This window comes from Chroicocephalus ridibundus, chromosome 4 (genome assembly GCF_963924245.1).
Source record: "Chroicocephalus ridibundus chromosome 4, bChrRid1.1, whole genome shotgun sequence".
Classification (NCBI taxonomy): domain Eukaryota; kingdom Metazoa; phylum Chordata; class Aves; order Charadriiformes; family Laridae; genus Chroicocephalus; species Chroicocephalus ridibundus.
This window is the reverse complement of record NC_086287.1, coordinates 20,793,204-20,815,931: the sequence shown is the minus strand read 5'-3', so window position 1 is coordinate 20,815,931 and position 22,728 is coordinate 20,793,204. Positions and strand designations below refer to the sequence as shown.

At 53.0% G+C, this 22,728-nt stretch overlaps 3 protein-coding genes across 9 annotated transcripts in view; 2 read left to right on the top strand and 1 right to left on the bottom strand.

Moving 5' to 3' along the window:
• Positions 1 to 5,686, top strand: part of RASSF7 (Ras association domain family member 7) — a 36,611-nt gene extending 30,925 nt beyond the window's left edge. For 3 of the 4 annotated variants that reach the window (XM_063333979.1, XM_063333978.1, XM_063333977.1), the window contains exons 2-6: positions 89 to 242; positions 454 to 1,358; positions 2,310 to 2,478; positions 3,167 to 3,277; positions 3,952 to 5,686. In XM_063333979.1, coding sequence (XP_063190049.1) covers positions 140 to 242; positions 454 to 1,358; positions 2,310 to 2,478; positions 3,167 to 3,277; positions 3,952 to 3,983 — 1,320 coding nt within the window. In that variant the 5' untranslated portion in view covers positions 89 to 139 and the 3' untranslated portion in view covers positions 3,984 to 5,686. The remainder of the gene's footprint in view (positions 1 to 88; positions 243 to 453; positions 1,359 to 2,309; positions 2,479 to 3,166; positions 3,278 to 3,951) is intronic. The other variant, XM_063333980.1, reaches the window with a different exon arrangement.
• A 2,953-nt stretch (positions 5,687 to 8,639) lies between these two features.
• Positions 8,640 to 14,553, bottom strand: LOC134514227 (uncharacterized). Its single transcript, XM_063331722.1, has 5 exons — positions 14,424 to 14,553; positions 14,250 to 14,338; positions 11,192 to 11,350; positions 10,773 to 10,974; positions 8,640 to 9,223 (listed from the first exon to the last, which is right to left on the bottom strand). The coding sequence occupies exons 1-5, from the start codon at positions 14,551 to 14,553 to the stop codon at positions 9,024 to 9,026; spliced, it is 780 nt and encodes a 259-aa protein (XP_063187792.1). The 3' UTR covers positions 8,640 to 9,023.
• Positions 14,554 to 14,936: 383 nt separating this feature from the next.
• The window catches only part of PHRF1 (PHD and ring finger domains 1), a 31,882-nt gene continuing 24,090 nt past the window's right edge, over positions 14,937 to 22,728 (top strand). For all 4 annotated transcript variants that reach the window (XM_063332206.1, XM_063332207.1, XM_063332208.1 and 1 more), the window contains exons 1-3: positions 14,937 to 15,075; positions 20,998 to 21,112; positions 21,448 to 21,570. In XM_063332206.1, the coding sequence (XP_063188276.1) occupies positions 21,022 to 21,112; positions 21,448 to 21,570 (214 nt within the window). In that variant the 5' untranslated portion in view covers positions 14,937 to 15,075; positions 20,998 to 21,021. The remainder of the gene's footprint in view (positions 15,076 to 20,997; positions 21,113 to 21,447; positions 21,571 to 22,728) is intronic.

Here is a 22,728-nt window from a genome sequence, read left to right as displayed (position 1 = left end):
AAGATGACTTAATGATGCCACTCGTAAAGCGTCTTGTATTCCTCATTAGCAGCTTGGGATGGAAACCTGGTTTCTCTTTTCCCTGCAGGCAGCCTGTCCTGCGATGACCCAGCGCGCCTGAGGCCCGGCAGCCGTGGGGATGGAGCTGAAGGTCTGGGTGGATGGGATCCAGAGGGTCGTCTGTGGCGTCTCGGAGCAAACCACCTGCCAAGAAGTGGTCATCGCCTTGGCACGGGCCATCGGTGAGCCATCTCCATTTGCTGGGGGGATGCCCCTTTGCGGGTAAAGGTATCTGCCGAGGGGATGCCCCATCGGCAGATGCTTATCGGGAAGAGGGAGTCCTGCTCTGGGGTGGTGTGGATGTCACCAGCTGCTGCCCGTGGGGCGGCAGCCTTGGCACACCACTGCTGGCTGTGGCTTTCCCCATCTGACATGCTCACCTCCTCCCGACAGGTCAGACGGGCCGCTACGTGCTGGTGCAGAAGCTGCGGGAGAAGGAGCGGCAGCTGCTGCCTCTGGAATGCCCCTTGGAGTCGCTGGCCAAGTGCGGGCAATATGCCAACGATGTGCAGTTTGTCCTGCGGCGGACGGGCCCCAGCGTGGCTGAGCGGCCCTCCTCAGAGGGCGCTCCCCAAGCCCCCGAGAGGACGTTCATGCGGGCCAGCTTGCCCATCAAGCCCAGGCCTGCCGGCACAGATGGACCCCGTTCCCGGGAGTCAAAAAAATCCATGACCTTCAACTTGGGTCCTACAGGCTCCAGTGACCCATTTGCCATGAGCCGCTGGAGGCACCAAGCACGGGAAGGGGTGGACTTGGAGGGTGGTGGGGTTGTCCAGCCCTCCAAAGAGGAGCTGTTTAGGAGGGTGCTGCGGCAGCAGGAGCAGCTGCATTCCTTGGAGGCCCATGGGGACACCCTGGAGACGGACCTACGGCTCTGGGAACGCAGCCGGCTTGCCAGTCAGGAGGATGAGATCCTCTACCTGGAGCACCTGGTGCGGAGGAACGAGACAGAGCTGGGCGAGGAGGAGTTCTGGCAGAGCGAGCTCCGGCTGGAGAAGGAGTGTGAGCGGGAGCGGCAGGAGCGGGTTAGGAGCCTGCGGGCCAGCCTGGAGGAGTACACCCAGAGGATCTACGAGCTAAGTGCCCGGACTGAAGCCCTGCAGGAGGAGATACAGTGGGAGATGGCCGAGAGGGCCAAGAGGGGGAAGGAGACCCCTGTGCCCAGCCCCACAGAGCTGGAGGACATGGCTGCCAAGATGAAAAGGGACCTGGAGGCCAAGGTCAAGCAAGGCTCCCAGCTGGAGAGCAACCTAGCCAGTGTGGAGAAGGCCCTGGAGGAAGCTGAAAGGAACTTGCAGGTAGATAGGACCAGGTTGAGCAGCCCCATGGAGTGGTGGGACCTTTGGGAGGGGATGGCGCCAGCTTTCCAGCGGCATGGGGATGATGGGTTGAGTGGGGTTGGTTCTGCCCCACCTGGCTGGTCAGCATGGGGCTGGGTGCATGGAGGTGGTTTAGTGGCTGTGACTGCTGTTGGGGGGACATCACTGCTCTTAGCCAGCTGGCACAGAGTCCCACACCCGTCGCTCTCTGTGCTAGTCGTGTCTAGGACGGGGCTCCTGATGGCTAATGTACAGGGAGCATGGCATCACCCATCCCTGGCATGGAAGATGGTGCTGAAGCAAATGGTCCATGTGCAGGGTCGGTGGCATTGGTACAGGGGTTGATGTCACCTTGTATGGAGGGAGATAGCTTAGGTCCCCATGGTGCCCGTGCACAAAACCTTTTGACCGTGCAAGCTGTGCAGTGTGGAGATGGCAGCCGTGGGGCTGAGCCGTGATGCCCCCTGGCTTGCCTGTCCAGGTGCTATGTGATGCCTGTCCTCAGCTTGCCGGGCCCCCTTCAGTGGAGGAAAAGGGAGAAGCTTTTGCCCAGCCAGGCGGTGGTAGCCGCTCTTCCCCAGCGCGGCCATGCTTCCAGCATCTCATCTTGAGCATCTTGTTTGCGTTCGGTGTCTCCCAGCACCGCGGCGGCTGCCGTTTGACGGCTGCTCGCACCCTCTTGTGGAGACGCGGCAAATCAGGGCTGTTCCCAAAATACCTTTCTCGTCCCCACCGCCCGGGTACCCCGCTTCCCGCAGGCCCTCGGAGAGGGGTGGCTGAGACGTGGTATCCCTGAGGTCCCCTCTGCTGGCTCCTGCAGGGTGAACAGCTGCTGGGGGAGCAGCCCCGGCGGGGTGTGCCAGTTGGTTTGGGGCATGGAGGGGACATGTGGCTCACCCTGTCCCCCTCGCCTCGGTGTGTGTTTTGCAGGCCCAGACCCAGGAGCTGGAGGAATTAAATAAGGAGCTGAGGCAGTGTAATTTGCAGCAGTTTATTCAGCAGACGGGGGCCACGGTGACCGTCCTGCAGGCCAGGTCCGAGGAGGATGCCCAGCCGGAGCCGAGCCCGCGCGAGCTGCCAGCCTGCCGGAGAAACGGAGGTCAGCACGCTGCCGCCGGCTCGGCCGCGGGGGGCTGCTCCGCGGGACCCCTGCCCGCTCCCTGCCTCCCCCTCCAAGGGGATCAGCACCCCCTCCAAGGGGGGCGGCCCCAAAACTGGCCGGTTCTGCCCTGGGTGCTGAGGTTAGACAGCAGGGATGGGGTTTCGGTGTTGGCACAGCAGTCGCTCACCACGCCCGGGGGGGTCTCCAAGGTTTGCCAGCCCCAGGGCTCCTCCCTCCTCCCCAGTGAAGCCTTGGGGCTGCTCGTAGCCATGCTCAAGGATCGGATCACAGTGTTGCTGCTTCTAGGGCTGGGGCGGCTGCAGGGAGCCTTCCTTTGCAGCATTGCTGCATGCCACCACGGCGGCAAAAAGCAGGTGGCCGAGGGCCAGCATCAGCCCCCAGGGGCTGTGGGCTGCTGGGGACAGGCTCCAGCTGCCGATGACCTCTCTGTATTTGGCGAGGGAAGGGCGAGCATGGTGCCTGGGGCCGCATCCGTGCAGGGATGAGAGGAGGCGGTGGGGGGCTCTTGTGGAAGGGGACCGGGGAAAACAGGGACCCAGTCGTTTCTCCTCCAGAGCACCCAGAGAGGGTGACATGGCTGCCCCATGGCACTGCAGCGGCCGTGCGTGGCGAGCATGGGAGGCACGAGACCTGCCTGAGCCAGGTGTTTTTCCATATCCCACAGGTTTTCCTCCCACCACCGGCGCCGACTCGCCTCCCCGTTCCAGCACCAAGCAGCTCCTCAGCCATCCCAGGACCCTGCCAGAGCCCTTGGTGTCCAGCCTGAACCCCGAGGGTGCGTATGTCCCGGCAGGGCTGCGGGAGTGTGAGCTGTGCTGGGGAGGATGCGTGGGAAGCAGGGGGAGAGGCTTTTGCTGCCCAAAACGGGCAGCAGAGAGCGAGCAAGTGCTGGGAGCGGGAGGCCAGAGCTATTTATAGATGCCATTAGGAAGAGCAGAGCTTACACCCCGGCAGCCTCCACTCCGCTGCCAGGGGCTCACACACTGGCAGTCCGGCTCTCTGCCTTGCCGGGAGCTGCGGAGGATGTTCCTTATCCCCACTCCTACCACCCGCCATCCCCTAGGGCCAAGACCTTGCTAGGGTTAAGATGGGGAGGATTTGGCTCCCATCTTTTACAGGAGTCACTTCTGCTCCATCTTGGGGACCAGTTCAGCCCAAAACCATTTCCACCTCCCATGACCCTTTTTCCAGGGTGCAGCAAACGCAAGCTGTGATGTCCCTGCCCACTGTGGTGATGCTGCTTGCATCCCATTCCCATCCACACCACCATCCGACCTGACTGCCATCCCCCTCACAGCCCAAAATGTCCATCTCGCCATATGCTGCATGTCCATCTCCCAGTCCAGGCTTTGCGCTCGCGTGCGTCCTGTTTTCCATTCCCCTCTTCTTTCCGTGAGTGCTCGCCCACTGTGATGCGGTCGCTCAGGTTGTTTTTGTTTTGTTTTGCAGTTGTATCAACCAGGCAGAGCATCTGGAGGTAGAAGGGCCTGGCCAGCGGAGGATTGATTGCCTTGCAAGTGTAACTGTACAAATAAACCATATTCTATATATAAATATATATATATATTTTTTACTGCTTTATATCGTGAATGGATGTGGATGGCCAGAGAGTATTTTTACAGACTGTAAAATAAAACCAGAGACCCAACAACACAAAGCAACCCTCTTCCCCTGCGGATGGAAGCCAACCCCCTTCATCTATTTTTTTAAAGTGCTTTCTATATTCATCAGAAAACAGCGGCGCTCCTGTTCTGCGTAGCCTCCTCAAAAGACCCGTCGAGCATTTGGAAAAGTCCTTGCTGTTTTGACTAGGGGACAAAGCTGTGGTGGACACCTGCCTGGAGACTCGCCTGGATGGAGCAAGTTAATGAGTTTTACAACATCTTGCCGCAGCAAGCAGGGCCGTGACAAAGAGCCTCTTCGCCGGCTGCAGGGGAGGCACAAGAGCAGCTCTAAGACAAATTTCTGCCCCCCTCTTTTTTTATTATTATAAGAAACCTCTAGTAGAAACCCCCCTTTCCACAGTGCCAGGGCCCAGGCTTCAAGGGAGCGGGGAACACACGGCAGGGACTTGTCTTTCTTAAACCCACTTAATTTTTCAACTTGTTTTTAAAATAAAAAGTCACAGCATGAGCCCTTCCCTGGTGGCGGTGTGGGTGGGCAGCAGGACCGAAATGCTCTTGATGACACTTCACTGAATATTATTTTTTTTTTATTTTTAACTTGATGGCCAGTAGTTACTCGGTTTTTGTTCATCTGTCCCAGTGGGTCACCTTGTATTTTAATTGCAAAACCAAAGCAGTTTGGGGAGGGGATGGGTTTGTCCAAGAAGTCCCTGAGCCTGTTTTCAATGCGTTGTATGCAAAAAAAAAAAAAAAAAAAAAAAAAAAAAAAGAAAGACTCGGGCACAGTGTTTGCTGTAAAACCCTGCTTTCCCCGTACAAATGTAATACTGTGTGCCGCGGTTCCAATTTTCAATAAATCTTTGGGAAAGTATTTGAGCAAAGTGAGTGTGCTGTTGCGGCCCAGGCAAGCCATCCCCACTGGCTTCTGGTCCAGTGCCCGATGGGCACATCCGAGTGGTTTGCGTACCCCGCGGCTGCTTCTTTCATTTCTAAGACGTCTCTTTCCATTTGCCAAATTAAAGCTGGAAGTATCTTATGACAGAACGCATCTTATGCATATGCTCCTCTGTTTCTTTTTTAATTTTTTTTTTCCCTGTTTTTAAGTCACAAAGTGCTTTACAACCAGCAGACGAAGCTTTTCTCCGGTGAGAGGGTGGATGAAACATGGCAGCATCCCATGGTCTCTGGGATGAAACATGGCAGCATTTTAATAATGCAGAGCAGCAGCTTGGAGCACTTGAGGACAGAAGGCGAAGGGGATGGCGCTGGGCTGCAGATGGGAGCAGGTAAGGGGTGAAACCTCCCATTCGCCTGCAAGCCCCCCCCCGTCTGCACCCGGATAACTGCAAGCGAGAACGTCGGCTCTTGCTCGCCATCAGCATCTTCCCCGAGGCCCTGCTGGGCTCTGCTCCCCGGGGACGTGCCCCTCTCAAAGCTGATTTTCGAGGTGCCACCGCAGCTCAGCAGGTTGGTCAAGTGGTACTGAAGGATTCAAGTTTGCTTCGTTGCAGCTGCATCACTGGCTACAAAGCCACAGCTGGAGAGCTGTCTTTTTTTAAATCGGGGTTTTCTTCTTTTTTTTTTTTTTGTTTTTTTTTTTTTTTTTGTTTTTTTTTTGCGGGGGCGCAGGAGTGGTCCCCTCCTTAAATGACAGATCTCAGGGAAAATGAGTTAAAAATACATTCGCTCCACGCAGCCGCATCAAGGAGTTTCTCCTCTGCTTGCTTTTTGGGCTTCTCGCACTCGTTTTTTGGACTCTCTTGCCTTTAAAATGAGACTCCACCTCACTAAGAAAAAAGTGGAGGGTGATGGAGGTTGTGAAGAGCATTTCAGTGCTGCTGGAGGGGAAAACACCCAAAAAGCAGGTTGAGAAAACCCGCTTGCCTTGGACATGGCCAGATTTTGGGATGTTACATGAAGTCCTTTGCGTGCCCTGAAAAATTGACCTCTGCGGCTTAAAAACTGGATGTTTTGGTTTTGGGGCTACATTTGTAGCATTGCCTTCTACAAAATAAATGGGAATAAAGAGAAGAAAGTCATTGCTTACAGCACCTTCCACTGGGAAAAACAGGGCAGAAAATTAATTTGAATCTCTGATTTTTGCATGGGATTTTTGCCCTGCGCTTCTGCTTATCTGTTATTTGATTATTATTTTTGTGAGTTATCTCTTGCTCAGCCATGATCTGACACGCCAAACCAGCACCAGTCTTTCTTGAGGGGGGAAAGAAATAAGGGTTTAAAAAACCTTGATCGTGGCAGATTTTGGCTCTTCTATTGCTTCCCCTTGGCTGGGATGTAGGATTTGGAACTGCTGCGTGGGATGGGGGACAGTGTGACTTGGCCGTGTCCTCTACTGAGGTCTGAGACTCAGGGGTTAAGGAGAGCACTGTGGCCGGGGCCTAACTCTGCTTTTTCAGCTCATGGCTGTGGCATTTTGCATTTTTTATTTTTTTTTTTTTTCATTTTACATCCTATATGCCGTGGCGCACACCACGGCAGGGGGAACAGCGTTAATCAAACTCGTTTATTACCTTAGGAAATTCCCCACCCGTGGGTGACCTATATTCCTCCTGGCACGGGGAGTGTGCGATGGCAGGGCGAGCACGCCGGTCCCCACGCGTTATTTAACTGAGCAAGGCTCGATACCCGCTCTGGATCCCCCGCCTTTCCGCTTTTATCTGCTCTAAAGGCTGTGTCAATAATACATTTCTGCCATTGAATATTTTATTGATGGTTTGACTTTTTTTCTGCTCACAATTCCCATTTCAAGGCTGCGTGATTGTTCCTAATTAAAATTTTATGCCCTGGGAGAAGCCTTCTTGCTACAGTGGAGATGATGCTGGCCTTTTCTAGGCCACTACAGAGCAGTAGGAAGGAATTACTCATTGTTACGAGATTAAAACAAAGCAAATAAATTATTGGGTTTTTTTCTCTTAAAAAACAAACCAAAAGCCCAGCGTACGGCGCGTACTGGAAAGGGAACAACTGGCTCACAGGCAAGGCAGGCATCCAAGCATACCGGGTGGCTCAAGGATGCTGTGCCTGGTGTCGGGGGGGGGAGTCGTGTCCCCCTATCCCTCGGGCACTGTGGTGGGCGGGAACAGGCTTCAGGGCTTCTCCCTCCTTGGATGCTTCTCACTGCCAGCTCCAGCACCACCCAAAAAATCATGAAGCAGAGGATATACCTGTTTTTCACTGGCAAACAGTCCCAGCAGCATCCTTTTTTTTTTTTTTTTTTTTAGTAAAATAAATCTGGAGCCTAACTCCAGGCTCTTGCAGCACAAGGCACCATTCAGGACAGTAATTCAGCTACCTCCAGCCTCCCTGGGGCTCTTCTCTCTGCACTGCCTGATTTTTTTAAATTTTTCGCTTTAATATTGCATAAGAAAAATGGCTCCCAGCTCCTCATCCATCTACCCTGGACTGTGTCGGCTCGTCAGGCCAGGCATCCTCTGCAGATGGTGGTCAGGGCGCCAGCACTGCCCCAGGCCAGTACAGTTTCTCAAGGGCAGCACAGCTGCAGACACTTGAAACATCCCCAATTCGCAGTCGTGGATTTGTACGAGTTCCTCAGTGTTTGGGATTTGTTTCCCCCCCCTTTAAATTTTATCTAGAGTGCTAGAAGCATTTCTGCTGCCTCCCAGCCCCTGAATTTTGGCAAGCAGCTTTTAAAGCACACGCTTCACCACCAGTTACATAAGAAAAGGTGTGAATGACTGGAGGAGAAAATGCCTGTTGGTTTTGCTCCCCAAGTGGTGTACAGATGCTCCGCCGCTTGCTCCTGGGCACACAGCTCCTGCAAGGGTAGTTCACTGCAGATGGAGAAGAGGAACTATTTGACCTGGCATGCATGTCCATGCAGGGAGCGTTGCCTGCTCTCCCTATGATGATTTTCCTTTCTCTGTCTCAGGGTAAGGACCGAGTGCATTCTACCTTGCCCTGGAAAAAAAAAATAAATCATAAAGCACTAGAGGAGGCTGGGAAATTTTCTCGTTTATGGATGAGCAAGTTTCTCTCCCAACGGAACCTCTTGCCAGCAGAAATCTTTTTTTTTTTTTTAGGATGTATTATATAAGTCCCTGCTTGCATTTAGCTAACTGACTTCCTCTTAAACAATTTATGTACTCCTCCTATTCCTCACAGGCCAGCTTGCTCCTTCGGCAAGGCTCACCACGTAGGACCTGCCACTGGCACGTGTTATAGACAGAACACGACAGGCACTTCCTAGCGCTGTGCTTGAAGCACTGGGCCTGCTGGCTTCCCTCTGCGAAGCGCTGAAACAAGAGAACAAATCTTTGAGGAACACAAAGAGTCCCTTCAGCTTAACGGGCCCGACATTCAGCATCTTCCCCTCCTGTAAGGCACACCCCTGCCTCACCCCAAAAGTCTTAGAGCATCAGTTCTGAGCAAGAGCTTTCAGCACCCAACTGCTCTTGTTACCAAGCTAAGCATCGGTATTTAGCTACTGAAAAACATGAAATTAAGGGGCATCTTAGCCCTGGTGTGTTTTCTCACTGCTCAGGAGTGGTCTGGGGCTCTTGGGCTAGGACAGGGGTGAAGGCAGCGATGCTGGGGTTTCTGCTTGAGGGACAACCAGGTCGCACCCTTCCACTTTCCTTTTCAGGCCACTTTCACTGGCTACAGAGGCAAAATAAGAGATGGGAGGCATGGGGCATGCAGGCACAGCCTTCCTCTTCAGCTGGTCTAACGCTCTGGATTGCAGTAATAAGCACCCAAACACTGGTTTTGCACTATTTATTGAAGATTTCAGGTGACAGTACAGGAGGTTAGTTTTGAGTCATGCCACAAGAATGTTAAAAACATAAATTGAGCTGTATGCTCCCCACACACACACTTACTGGAGAAAGACACAAAAAAAGCAAAAACAAACAAACTTCACTTCAACCCCTTGCCTTTGCTTACTGGAGCTGAACAGGATGGTTCCGTAGGTAGCAGGAAGTCGGAAGCGTTCACACCGCAGTGCTGCTCATGGTAACTGGGACAAGTCTTGCCAGGCGACCTGCGGAGCTGCTTCTGCCAGTGGCATCTCCAGGGGTTAGTCATCAGGCAGCACAGTCCCAAACGCAGGGCTATTTCTTCAAAGAGAAACAGAGTGCCTTCATTTTCAGATACAGGTTTGTTACATGCATGGTCACCTATGAAATGGGGTGGTAGGCGACTGCGGGGCTTCAGTTTCAGCTTGCAGACACACTCACACACAAGCATATTTTGCACCAGGTTCCCCCCTCTCCCTGCTCTCCGAGTAGCTCCGCCGTGCTCTTGCCCACTCGGGACCAGCAGTGGGAAGATGCTGTAGGTGCAGCTGGGGAGGAGGAAAGCTTTCTGGGTCTGAGAAAGCTGTGAACTTGTTCTCCCACCACCCCATCAAAAAACTGCCCATTTGGTTTCTGAAAAAGCGTGAAAGCAACTTTGGTAAATTCAGGCGGTTTTCCTCTCTTTCCAGCGTGTTTGAGCACCCTGGACTCACCCAGTCTGCACGGGGCACAGAGGCAGCTGATTTTTCTTGTGGAAGAGCAGATGCTCCTCCGGGATCCAGAGGGACAAACAGCAAATAAGTGCAGGCAGGAGAGATGGGGACAGGCAAAATTTCTCCGTGAGAAACTTCATCTGTGCAGAGAACGTTGCTGTGCCTTCCATGCAATTAACTACCTACTGACCAGAGAACTGCCAATTCCTTCAGATCAAGCTTTTACAACGGTCCAAGGCTACACATGAGCAACGCAAGCAAGAGGGAGCATACCTGAGCCCTCTCAGGGAATCTCAGCAGGCTGTGGTGAACCCTAGCTGGTTATTATGAGCTTAAGCTGCTGATAAAGCTGCACTGCGCTTCAAAAAAAGACACTTTTCAACTACCCAGCTTCTTCACCGGCCCAAAAATTGCAAGAGAGGACATTGCAGGAGAAGCAATCTGCTTCGTCACTTCCTCTGTTTCTAGTGACAGCCACCCTGGGTGGCTGGAGGAGTCCCTGCCCGGCTCGCCTTCCTGCTCCTTGGGGCCATGAAGTCAGAGTCCCCTGCGTGACATCACAGCACGACCGTGCAAAGCAGCTCTGCCAGCGCCCAGACAGGGCTGGGGGGCCGATAGAGCCCTGGCACAAGAAGGGGAAAGCGGCAAGCAAAGGTGAGGGGTGGGATGGGGAACAAAACGGCAACAAAAAGGGAAATCAAGGCATGTTTCTGCTTTTTCTTTAACAGACTAGAGAGTCTCTCTTTAAAGGTGACTCATCCGGGGCAATACCAGGCATGGTTTCTTCTATTAACACACCCTTGGCAATAGCAGTTCAGTTAGTCACTGACTGGGTATCAAGACGTCACCGGCTGGGATGAAGCGTCTCTCTAACTTGGTACAGAGTCCGCTAGCATGCACTTCCTTTGGAGAAGAGCAGGGGAGGGGAGAGTGGGGGGCACTCCATCCCTCCTCTGCGACTTTACTACCGACTCTTCGCACCCACTCCCCTCAACTCCACTCGCGCCCGACACAACGAGCGCAGCTAATTGCAGGGTGCTACCGACTGCGGGTCACGGGGCCGCTGGGGCCGAGGATGGGAAGCCACTGGAGGCAGGACAGTGGCGCTGGATGGTGGGGCAGGGGGGGTGACTCCTGTGCACGCCGGAGCCCCTCACCTGGGTGTCGGGGAGTGGTCGCAGGCGTCATGGCATCGAGGCGCGGGTCCGTGGAGGCGAAGCAAGGCGAGGCGGCCGCACAGCGATGTCCGAGGAGCAGGTTAGCCGCTGTCACACGCACAGTGGAGTCGCCGAGAGCACAATGTGCGTTAGTCAGTGGCTCACCTGCTCCTGGAGGGTGACGGGGGGCGGCGGGGCCCACCTGCAGCACAGGAGACACCGGCCAGCGTGAAGGACGGGGCGAGGGGGGGGTCGCGCCGCACCCGGGCTCGGCGCCGCGCCCCGGCACGGAGGGCTGCAGCTCCGTGCACCCACCCCCGGGACAGGCTCCCTGCTGCCGCCCCGGGGCCGCGGCGCCGCACCGTTCCCGGGGTGATGGTGGTGGTGGGGGGTCTCCTCCCGTCACGGCCGCCGCTCACCTGCGCTCCCGCCGCTCCGCGCTCCCCCCGCCGCCGCCGCCAACTTCTCGCTCTGCCCCGGCCCGGCCCACGCCGCGCGCCGCGGCCCCCCGCCCCGCCCACCGCGCCGCGCCAGCCAATAGCGACGCCGCCCGCCCGCCCGCCAACCCCGCCCCCGCGCTGCGGCGCCCAATGGCGGCTCCGTCACCGCCCGCCGGCAGCGGCGGCAGGGCGGGGCCGGGCGGGCGGCGCGTGTCCCCCCCCCGCCCGTGACAGCGGCGGGCGCGGCGCGTTCGGTTCTGCACGTCGCTGCTGCGGGGAGGAACCATTTGTACCTGTTGAACCGCCGCCCGCCTCCCGCTCACCCCGCCCCGCCGACCCCCTCCCTTCCCCGCCCTCGCCGCTTCGCCTCACGCCGGCGGCCGCTAGCGGCACCCCCCCACGCCGCCGCCGCCCGCGGGGAGCCCATTCCCCCGCGGGGCCCCGTTGCCCCCCGCCCCCCTCCTGTCCCCCCTTCCCCTCCGTCCCCTTCCCGCCCCCGCCGCAGCCCGGCCCATGGTACGGTCCGCCGGGGCCGTGCCATCAGGGCAGTGTCGGGGCGCACGTAGGCGGCGCGCGCGGGGGGGGGGGCCGTTGGCCGCCCGCGCACCGCCCAACCGCCACCGCGCGCGCCGCGGGCGGGAACGGCGGGGTGCCGCCAGCGGCGCTCCCCCTCAGCCGCCGCCTTTCACCTTGTTGTGGTCAGTTTTACCTTGTTCTGTTATTTTTTTTACTATATATATTTTTCCCCCGTTGTTCCCCGCCGTGTCGGGCGTGTGGAAAACCCGTGTGCCCTGGCAGTGCCCAGCAGTGGAGACCGTTCTTCACACCTAAGGGTGCTGCAGGGAGTCCCTCAGCATGGAGGGACCCGAGGCGGCAGCCTCGAGGTGTAAGCGCCTAGACCCCCGGGGGAGTCTTCTTCCAGTAACTTCTTTCCCTCCCAAAAAAGGAAGGGCAGTTGAAGGCCTTATGGACATTCCAGCCGCACGCCTTCATATTGGGAGAGCTCGCTCTCGCCCGTCAACCCGCAAGCCAGCAGCCAAGCAAACGGTTGAAATGCTGCAAATTTTAGGGTGTCTCAACAACGATTTGCTAGGCACTAAAGGTAATGCTTTATGGATGGGCGTAGCACTGCCCTGCAGAGGTGAAGAGCCTTGTTTGGAGACGGAGAGTCAGGCAGGCTGGCTCCCACCTGCCTGAAGCTACGTGGAGGAGTGGGCATGTTTGATGGGACCCCTGCTTCATCCATACTGCTGATGTTCAGGAAAAAACACTTCAGGTGCGAATGTGGCCGCTGACCAAGCAGCGTCCAGACACCACATCCCTGCTGAACTGATACTGCACGCTGTCTAGCAACAAGCACAAGCTCTGCATCCCTCATGAAAACTTCCTTGGCATCCGCTGTCACATCTCTGACGGGTGTTTTGCAATCTGGTACTCTTCCTGCGAGGTGTGGTGCAAGATTTGGAAGCAAAACCCAACACGGGCTCCCTGATGGCTGGTGGTGATTCCCTGCCGAAAGGATTTCCCTATGTGTTTTGCTGGAGCGCTTACCAGTCATCCGTGGCTCTGCTCTCCTGTTGCCAGTGGGGAGGGAAGACGGGGGGACAGCCCCTCTTCTGCGTGACAGCCCGCACAATGACAGCCACTGTTGTCATTCTGTGTGCGTGCTATGTGGGTTTTTTTTTTTTCACCCAGCAGCTGTAGGGAAAAAGTCACGTATTTTACGTTGTCCCCAGCATCAGGGTCGCGCCCAGACTGGAGCGAAATTGGCCACGGAGCTCACTGGTCGCTGTGCCCTCTGGGGTCTGGGGTAAGACAACACAAAAAGTGAGGCACGGCTGTGGAAAATACTTGCTTTGTTTAAAAATAGGTGTTTTGTGCAGAGTAACGTGGGTTTTGTGCAGAGTAACGTGGCTGGGTACTACCCCGACACCTCCCTGGCCAGCACTGCTGCTTCTGCCGCGCTGCTCTGCGGGGCACGCAAGCTGTCGGCTGCTGCGTTCCACCGAATCCCTCTTCTCATCTTCCAGGCAGTGCATTACATTTCAAGTTTTATTTAAAAATAAATAAATAAAACCCGTCTTCCCCTGACTGTACGCGCACAGGGGAGGAGTGTGTTTCAGAGCGGTGCCTGCCCAGTCAAGCCCTGCACGTTGCTTGGACCTCGCTGGGCGCTGCATTAAAGTGTCCAGCAAGGGGCTGGAGGGCTGCCAGCGGGGATGAAGGACGCATTGGGCACTGGCTCTGGAAGTGCCATCTTCTCTTGTCTTTAAACGAAGGGCCGGACCCCTCGGCTCAGAGGATGGTCTGCCATTGCCCTGGCCGGGCCCCGGGCCTGGGGACTTTGCTGCAATGCTGGTGGGTGCCGTTTGCCCTCAGCCCCGGCTCTCGCTCCAGCTCCCAGTGAGCTGGCGGCTCAGCCCTTAATCTCCGGGATGAAATTTCCTGCTGACACGGCCGGTGCTGCCCCGCCGAGAGCCCCCGCTTGTCCCAGCCCTGCAGCTCTTCCCTTTGTTCCCAGCCGGTGTGGCGCTGCCAGAGCCACCACGTGTGCGGGGACGGGGAACCGCGTCTGCCGATGGCGGGAGCACCGCGGGCTGCCCGCCATCCCTCCCTGCCCGCCTCGGCGCAGCGCCGGTGCCCGCCGGCGCGGGGAAGAAGGCAACAGGGGGCCCACCGCCGTTATAAATTAACGCGCAATTAAAAAGTTGCCCCTGAAGAGCGCAGATCTGGCCTTCCCACACGCGAGGTGCTCTGCGGTGACCGGCTGCGGCTCCACCAGGGGTTTCACCCCCGCCCCTCTCCCGACGCCCGGGGCGGGCGGGCAGCGGTGAGCCCGGCGCGGGTTTGGCTCCGCTCCGTGTTTTCAGGAAAAGGGCCTCGATTTCTGCCCCCCCCTCCCCGGCCCCGCTCTGGTTCCCTACAATGACCCGAGTGTCTGCGAGGACGCGCGTTCACTCCCGGTCACGTCCGCCGGCCGGCAGAGACGGGGCCGCGCTCCCCTCCCCGGCCGAGCGCCCAGGTTCGGGCAGCAAACCGCCGCCGATGGAACGAAGGCGGGCGGGGGGAAACAGCCCTTCCCGCGGTACGTGCTGGCCATCACCCGCGGGAACGGGAACATTTGGGCTGGGATCAGACACGCGTACTTAGAGGGGGGAAAAAAAACAACAGCCGCGATCCGCGTCGCCTCAGAGCGGTGTTGGAAACGGACCCGTGATCTTCCTGGCGGGCAGCCTGCGCCGGGCCCGGCCTGTCCCACCGCCGGCAGCGGAGGAAGACCCCTCCGACTCCCTCAGTGTCACCGCGGGGCCGGCGAGTCCGAGCTCTGCCACCTGACCCATCCCCGCAGACACGGCAGGGCCCAGCCCCCCGCGGGCCTGGCAGCCTCCGCACCCGCACGGCTCGGCGGTCTTTGCGCCCCCCAAGCTTGGGGACACGGGCCGAGGGACGCCCAGCCCCATGGGCATGTCGCCCTGCCCGCCCTGCCCCTCTGGGGCAGCCGGCAGCCACCGGCGCCCTCAGTCCCGCAGCCCCCTTGACGGACCTCCCTCCCCTCGGGGCGGCGCGGCCCCGCCCGCCCGCGGCTCCGCGGTCGTACAGCCCGCCGCACCCCTCCTCCAATGGTTCGGCCCCGCGGCCGTTCTCCCCCCCTTCCCCGAATGGTTCGCCCCGTCGCCTCGCTCCTTCCCACACGCCCCCTGCCGCACGCAGTGGTTCGGTCTTGCGGTCGCGCCGGCACCGCCACCGCCGTGACCTGGAAGTGCTCCCGCACCACTTCCGGGGCGAGGGGGTTTCCGGCCGTGTAGCCCGTTACGCCGGCCTGGGCCGGCCCGGGGATGTGAGCGCCAGGGCCTTCTCCTCGCGTGAGTGCCCGGGGGCAGCGGGTGGCTGCCGGGGCTGCTTGGGCCACGGGGGCGGGGGGAGCGGTGGCGGGCCGCGGGCTGGAGCTGCGCCGAGCGGCCGTCCCCCGACGCGGCGGGCTGACAGCTCCGGAGGGAAACAGCCCCGCCGCGCCAGGGATTGTTTATTTAATTTTGTTCCTACAAACGTACGTATTTATTGATTTATTCTCTGAGTAATAGCTGGCGGCTGCTGCCGGGCGGCTGTCGGAAGATGCGGCTGAGCGGCGCCGCGGCGGGGGGCTGCCCCCGGCCCGGCCTCCTCCCGGCGGTGTTCCCGGGGCCGGCTTTCTCGTGGAAGCCGTCCCCCGGGGTGTAAAGCAGCCGGCAGGCGGCGACGGCGCCTCTCCGCGGGGAGGACCCGGCCCCGGTGCGGGGAAGCCATGGGGAGCGCCGGAGCAGGCAGCTGCCTTCGCTGCTGCGGAGAAGATTTACTAAATAAAACCAAAAGTGTCTGGTGTCGCCCCCCCCCGCCTTCGCGTTGTTTGTGGTTCACGCGTGAGTTCACTTTGAAGAAGTTACAAGCTATTTTAGCCTTCCACTGTGAAGTCAATGGGCCTCTCGGCTAACAAGTAGAAATGAGATTTTTGTGCAAGCATTTTCTTAATGGAAGCTAGCGTGTTGCAAAAGTGTGTTTAGGCTTAAAAACTCTGCCTTGAGGGACGTGTGCTTACTGACAGGGTTTTAAGCTGTGGAAGCGGTGCCCTTCATTGGGCTCCCCATGTTCAATAACAGTAGGGTGAGTGTTCTTTGTGTATTTTCAGTTTCTGGTTTTCCTGCTGGTTGTTGCATGTATGTGTTGCTGATGTGTTGCAGAGGTGTTCACTGTGTTATTTCCTTTATTGAAGGTCAGTAGGTCTTGGTGCCTTTTGTTATGGCTACGCACAAAAAAAAATCATAAAAGTGCAGGTAGTTTTTGTTTGGGTTTTTGTTTTTTTTGTTTTGTTTTCCAGCCATGTCCATAAACAGCAGGGGAAGCTGTAGTTAAAGACAGAACTGATGTGAAAGACTGATGCTGAAAGGGAACTCACCAGTAAGGGTGACTCTTCCTAAGAAAAGAAAACTGTTAAGAAAGAGGAGGATGTGCAGGGTTGGTGAGTCTTCAATTCACAGCTGGAAGCGGAGCTAGCGGCTTCAGGGAATTGCAGGCTGGGAATTGCGTAAAGCTTGGCTGCTGCTTTGAATACAGAGGTACCGAACGCCCAGCTGTTCCTATAAGTAAGATGACACATTTGAAAAGTGCCTTTGCAAAGCCTGTGTGTTGCTTTGTTTTCAGTGTGAACTCCCTGAAGAGTGCAGTGTCAGCCCCTGGGGAAGCTTTTGGTGGATGGCTTTGGTCCTGGAAATTAGGGTGGCTAAATTTGGGGCAGAACCAGGATGGGGGAAAGATAAGTTCTTCCTTACCTACCCCAGGATTAATTTCCTGTGCCTTGTCTGTTAGGTTCTTAGGTGCTTCCGTTATTTAAACTGTTGCATGGGCAGTTCTGATAGTGGTATTTAAGAGTTAATCTTTTTGTAACTTAAACAGGGGAAAGCAGGATCTATATTTAGATTTAGAGGGCTTTTTTAAAGCTCTCTGTGCATGCTAGATTGGTACTGTGTGGCTCTAGGCTGTAGGAGTCTCTCGTTAATCTTAATACTTTCCCTGCCTAGTTCCTCTCACTTTTACCTTTGGAATGTGGTGGTGGCAGATACTAGTCACACCTTTCTGACACCACACATGCTTTCTGATGTGTGATGTTGTTTTTTCAGAGGGGAACTGAACTGTTTAGTTGATTTGGGAAAAAAACAACCCAAACCAAAACAAAAAACCACAACAAATCAAGCAGATGTGCCAATGAGAACTGAAAGCTTATGTGTTTGAATATTTAGTGGACTTTAAATTTAGTTATAAGTGTTCTTCGGCACATGAAGGCTCAATAATTGCCCATGAAATTAGATCAGCATTCAAAACCACCCTGTGAGAAAATCCAGCTGACTTGTTTTCTTTGCCTATGTATAATCCTGAATGTTACCCAAGCAGATTAAAATAAATGCCTTGTCTAGTAGCTCTTCTGTTTCTGAAAGCTAGAAACTACTGTAAGAAGTTGGTGATGGAGGAAGTCGGTTGGTGCTAGAAGGGAAGGTGCATATGACTGGAAGGGTCGCTCGCTGTCATACGTGGCTCCGTCGGCTTTGTGTCAGCATGAGGTGGTGCTTGAGTGTGTCTTGCAGATCGTGACTCTTCTGATGGTTAGAAACCTACACTGGCCTTCTAGCTGGAACACACTCAAAGTACATTAAAATACTGATTTGTGGTAATACATAAGGATCTTAGTTCAAAACCTAAACATTTACTGAAGTGCTTGTTTGGTAAACACTTGTTTTGGAGGAAACAATCTGCTCTGTTCCTAAAGCCAACAGAAAACCCTGTTGCTAATGCAGCTTAAAGAAAGTATTTGTAATTGCTATTTGATTGTACAATTAAAATGACTTAAGGCAGCTCGATGTAAAAATGTAATCTGTCTTAATAGCAAAGCCTGGGCTTACGATTTATACTGCAGCAGAGCCCATGCTGCCATAGGCACACAGCGCTCGGTGCGAACCCGACTCGGTTGTGCCTTTGTGAAGGGGACCTTGGGCTGGGGAAGAACACTGGTGCGTGTAAAGTGATCAAACACCTGCCATGTGCTCATCGTTTTTGCGGTTTAATGTTTTATTAAAATATTGTGAGGTTCTTCTAAATGAGAATTTGAAAACGGGGGGATGTCAAGGAGGAGTACGGTGTCTGCCTTTAGCAGACCTAGTGTGCAACCTGTAATTCAGATACTGGATGTTCTGTGCGCAGACCGCAAATGTGTGAGTAATGCACATGCCCAGGGAATTGAAATGGGGTTTGCTGTGTGTAGTGACGCCTTGCATTAATGGCATTGAGTCCAAAGACAAGGGATCTCTGTCCAGGTTACCCTGCATTTGCACGCTGCCTGCTGGGGACACATCCTAAATGACTCTGAATAGAGTCTTCAAAGCGGAATGCAGAAGAGAGGATCGGTGGATCCGCTGCTGAAGGGCTGTATGCAGAGTACTACGCACCATGGCATCTCCCAAGTGAGCAAGCAGCGAGGGGCTGGGTACGGTGGTGAGGGCAGGTCTTCGGCACCCCCAGCACTGAAGGCAGCTGTAGTTGCCTCAGTCAAACGGCCTTCAGGGGTAGCAAGTTGCTTTTTAGCAGTCCGGGCTTTTATGTTACAGAAGTGCATAGTTAAGGTTTGCATCAGAAGAATGGCTACAATCTCCTTCTTAACCAAACTGCTTGGTTTACATAATAATAATAAAAATGCTTCCTGTCTATTTTGTATCTGCTGGTTCCAGCTTGGGGGGGCGGGGGGAGGTTAGAAAAATTCTGGTGTGCGTAGTGCTGGAATGAAAACTGGGCTTCTATGCAGGTGTGTGAGCTCTCTGAAGTGTATCGTGAATGTATTTGTGTTTCACAACGGTAATTTGTTTGGAATGTCTCCCATAAGAAGAAAACCTGGGAAATGCTGCTTGTTGTTTGTGTACAAAAAAAAAAAAAAAAAAGGAGAACAGGCTCTCATTAGGTGTATAGTCAATTTTGGTTTCCTTCTTTTTTTTTTCTTAAGAGCAGCTGCCCAGTTTGGGAAAGGTTGTTCATAAAGTAATATTTGTGGTGCGCTTAAAATCTCAAATTCATTTCATCTCGCTTGGTTTCTCCTTGTTTGTTCCCAACTATCCCCAAAACAGACTTTTTTTCTACTGACAAGATTTGAGGACTTGATTGTTTGCTGCGATACTACATTTTCCTTAACTCCGAGTTTTGCCTCCGAGCAAAGTACAAGCTTGCGTTTGCAGCATAAATATGTCAGTTTAGATTGTCAAGTAACAAGTGCTGATTTGTTTGCCTCTGCTTAAAGGATATCTCTCCGTGGGGTAGCAGGGTGAAAATAACATGGGTAGTTGTTTTATCCCACAGCGGCGAAAAAAAACATGCTGTTTGGAAATGTAGTTAAATATGTGTTGGTCAGAACTGTGGCTTGTGGGAATCGCTTCTGAAAATAAGAAGATCCTTTCCTCACTGTGCTTATTGCTTCACTTTAAGGAGAACTAGGGAGCAGGGGAATGAAGGCCGCTGCGATAACGCAGTGGGGGTTTATCCATGGTTTTACCCCTGCGGTGGCTTTGCTTGGCCTCTGTCGTCTTTAGCAGCTTGGGAGTGCCGTAGCTGGCTGGATGTGGCATTGACGGATCAGCAGGAACTTGCTCTGTTCCCACAACCTGCTGATGGAGAAGTGATACAGGCAGAGGTTCTGCATAAAATCTAAATACACCATGTAAATTCCTGCTACATACATAACAAACGGTCCTGCCGCGGGACTGGTGCTGCCGGTCTCTGCCCGTATGTATCCTGGCTGTAATGTCGCCACGAATTTTGCGTTGCTGTAGGTAACACTTAGCTTTTGGAAGGATATTATGTAACTGAATTTCAGTTTGAATAATTCATACATACGCACTGCTGAAACTCGAAAAATTCCTAGTGTTTCTTCCTTTTTTTTTTTTTCTTCCAGTTACATCATGGAGTGACTCGCTTTTGATGAGTCTGCGTGTTTTCAGCCAACATAAATTGTTTTTAAAGACACTCCTGTTAACAGCCACGAATTTAGCTAAAAGTTTAAACCTCTAGTTAGGCAAGATTCTTTCTGAAGTTAGGAGAAATCTTTAGCAAGAACTTGGTTGTGTTGAAGCTCGATCTTTTTTTCTTTTAGCTTTTTTTTTTTTTCCCCTGAACATCAGAGACTGCATTTGCAGTTTAGTCTGGTTTAGTGAAGCCTACATTTTTAAGGCTGTTAAGTGCAGAGCTGTGCTACGTGGCTCAAAAAGGGAGTGTGCAAGTAAAGATACGCATCAAGAGCACTTGAATAAAACATAATGTTTTGTTCCAAAAATTCTCTTAATACACAAGGTATGTAATGTGGAGCAGGGAGAGTGGGAGAAGAGCACCTGATTGAAACTTTGCCACACTTGTAGAAGAACTCTTTTTTTTTTTTTTTATTTTGAGATATGACATCTAGTTTTATAAGTGTCAATTAATTATATTTTTCCATTACTTGCTTATAGAAGCTTGCAGGGATGTGTCTTTCGTAACGCTTTGTAGCCTTATATATTAAAAGCTCTGGTTTGATTGTCACTATGAATTTGGATCATGAGACATCTCTCAGTATCTGTCAGTTTTATTGCCAATCTGTGCTAATGCACAGCAATTAATGTGATTGCATTAATATGCACCAAATCAAGTCTCCTCCTTTCTGTGGAATAATGGTTTGTGAGGTCTGAGACTTCTCTACTTTATGACAGAGCTGTGAGAAGGCCTTTTTTAAAAAAAAAGACCTAAAATATGCAATCTTTTTGTTTCTTTTCAATTGAGCAAGATAGAGTATTTTGATTTGAAATCATACATTGTCATCCTGTTAGGCCTTTTCAAAGGGCCTTTGCTCCCTTTCTGTTCTGCATTTTACTGCTAGTCCACAGGATGGTTTTGGTGTTCGCGTGTTTTCTATTCCTATTTTCAGTGGGGAGTTCTGTTTATACCTTTTTCTGTCATCCAGGAGCCCAAGACATATCTGAATCTTTCACCGAAACCAAGTTTCAGAAGCAGCTGGTTTCGTCTAGCTCAGTAGGGACGTGAAACTTCGTGTGGTGATAAGTGCTTACCTGCAGCCACCTCTGACTTGAAACCGGAAAAACTAATTAATGGTTTGAGGAGCCTTTGCAGTAGAGTGATGTCCCTTCTGTTCACATCTCCTCACATGCGTTGGATGCTCTTTGCTGGGCTGACGCCTGCTCTACTTGTGTAGGTGGTGCTCTGCCTGACTGAAGTCTGCCTTCTTGCAGGGAGCGGATTCCCAATGTCCTGCCATGGATGATGACAGCCAGGATGAAATGATAAACAAGAGTGCTGCACTAGGCAAGGGCAAAAGACAGAGTCTCGCGTTCCTCAGTGAAACAGGTAAATGTGGCGCCTCTGCATGTGCACGTTTCTGGTTCTAGGTTGGAGGACCTATTGGTTTAACCTCCAAAGAGAAGTAAGGATATATTTGTGACTGGTTTTTTTTTTTTCCCCTCTGATAATTTTTTTTTTGCTTTACTTCTGAAATTCTGTATCTCAAACTGCTGGCATGCTTCCCTGGAGTTTGTCGGAGCAGGCAGCTTTGATACCACTGGGGAAATCTGGGGTTTCACTTCATTTATAATGTCCTGAGCAGGAGCTCTGGTGTGTCCTTCACTGTTCTGCCTGTCTGCATCGGATAGGTATTTACTCCCTTCTTCTCTTTTCATTTTAAGAAAGCAATGGTGGAAACAGCTGTGATTCAGAAGATGACACTGGAAGTGAGGAGGAAGAAGATGGCACTGAGGAGGAGGGAGGCGAGGAGGACAAGGAGGAAAGTGAAGATGAAGAATTAGAAGGTAGGGCTGTAATATGCATTAACAAGAATTTTTTTAATAATTGAAGGAAGAGTGGGATAAAGACATTTCCTACGAAATTAAATGTAAATCCACGGATGCTGCTGTGTCAGGCTGATACCCAAATCCTACAGTAATAAACAAACACGTAAGATTCCCCAGTTTCTAAGTTTTTAAAGTACCTGTATGTTTGAAGGCTGTCTGCTAGCCAAAGTGGTGTAGTTGTAGTCAGTAGGAGTGAACTCTGCCCCAGCATGAGTAGAAAAAAAAGTCAAAATTGCAGCAATGGCTCATGCTATTTTTTCACTTATGAACAGCGTGTGTGTTTGTTTGCTTTGGCATGGGGCACTAAAGTGAATGTTTTGATGTGGAGTTTTGGCAATAAGTTACTATTGCTGTTAAGCCTAGGGAGGAAGGAAGACGACCTGACTAATTTTTCTTTGAAAAAGGAGTGTGGATGTTACTTGGATTTGTTAATTTTACTGAAAACGTACTCTGTAGATGCATGTACTTCTGAAATTGCTGCACTCAAGTTGTTATTTGGATAGACAAAAATACATGTTTTTATAACATCTTAAAGCTTGTTGGGAAGGCAAGAGCACAGTTTTCCAAGTTACTAGTTAGTGATTTGAACACAGACTAAAAAGTTGATGCCAGGTGCCAAAAAGCTCTATTAATCTGTCATTTAGGGTGTTCTCTGCTATGTCCAGACAGGAGAATTCAATAGAAAAGAAAAAAAGACAAGGGCTCCATTTTCATTATTAAAGAAAGTCAACAAAACAACAGCAGCTGCGTGCTCCCCCCCACCTCGCCCCTGGCAAAAAAAAAAAGTGAGAGTGTTTTTTAGGTAGCTTTTTGCCACTGCTTGAAATTGTCAACTTAATTCACAGGTTTTAGGGAAAGACTAACACATGTGTCTGTATTTTGTACTGAAAATAAGAACACCTTTCAACAATGTGTGCTAAGTGTTTAAAATTAATTTTACTCAAAACCAAGCTTCTTTAAGCAGCCTTCAGCTAGGCACCCAGATCCCTTGACTCTCAAAATCATGGTTTACTGGAGAAATCTTTCATCTGTTCTGCAGGTGAGAGTATTGCTGCTTCTTGCCCTCTGGGGTGTCTGTTAAAAAAAAAAAAAAAAGTTGGATATGTGATAACTCTA

Coding starts and splice junctions, on each gene's coding strand:
- LOC134514227 (XM_063331722.1), bottom strand. CDS start 14,553: ATGGGTCAGGTGGCAGAGCTCGGACTCGCCGGCCCCGCGGTGACACTG. Junction 11,351..14,249: donor CCTTCGTTCCATCGGCGGCG/GTTTGCTGCCCG, acceptor TGGGCGCCGCAG/CGCGGGGGCGGGGTTGGCGG. Junction 9,224..10,772: donor GACCACTCCCCGACACCCAG/GTGAGGGGCTCC, acceptor TTCTCTTTGAAG/AAATAGCCCTGCGTTTGGGA.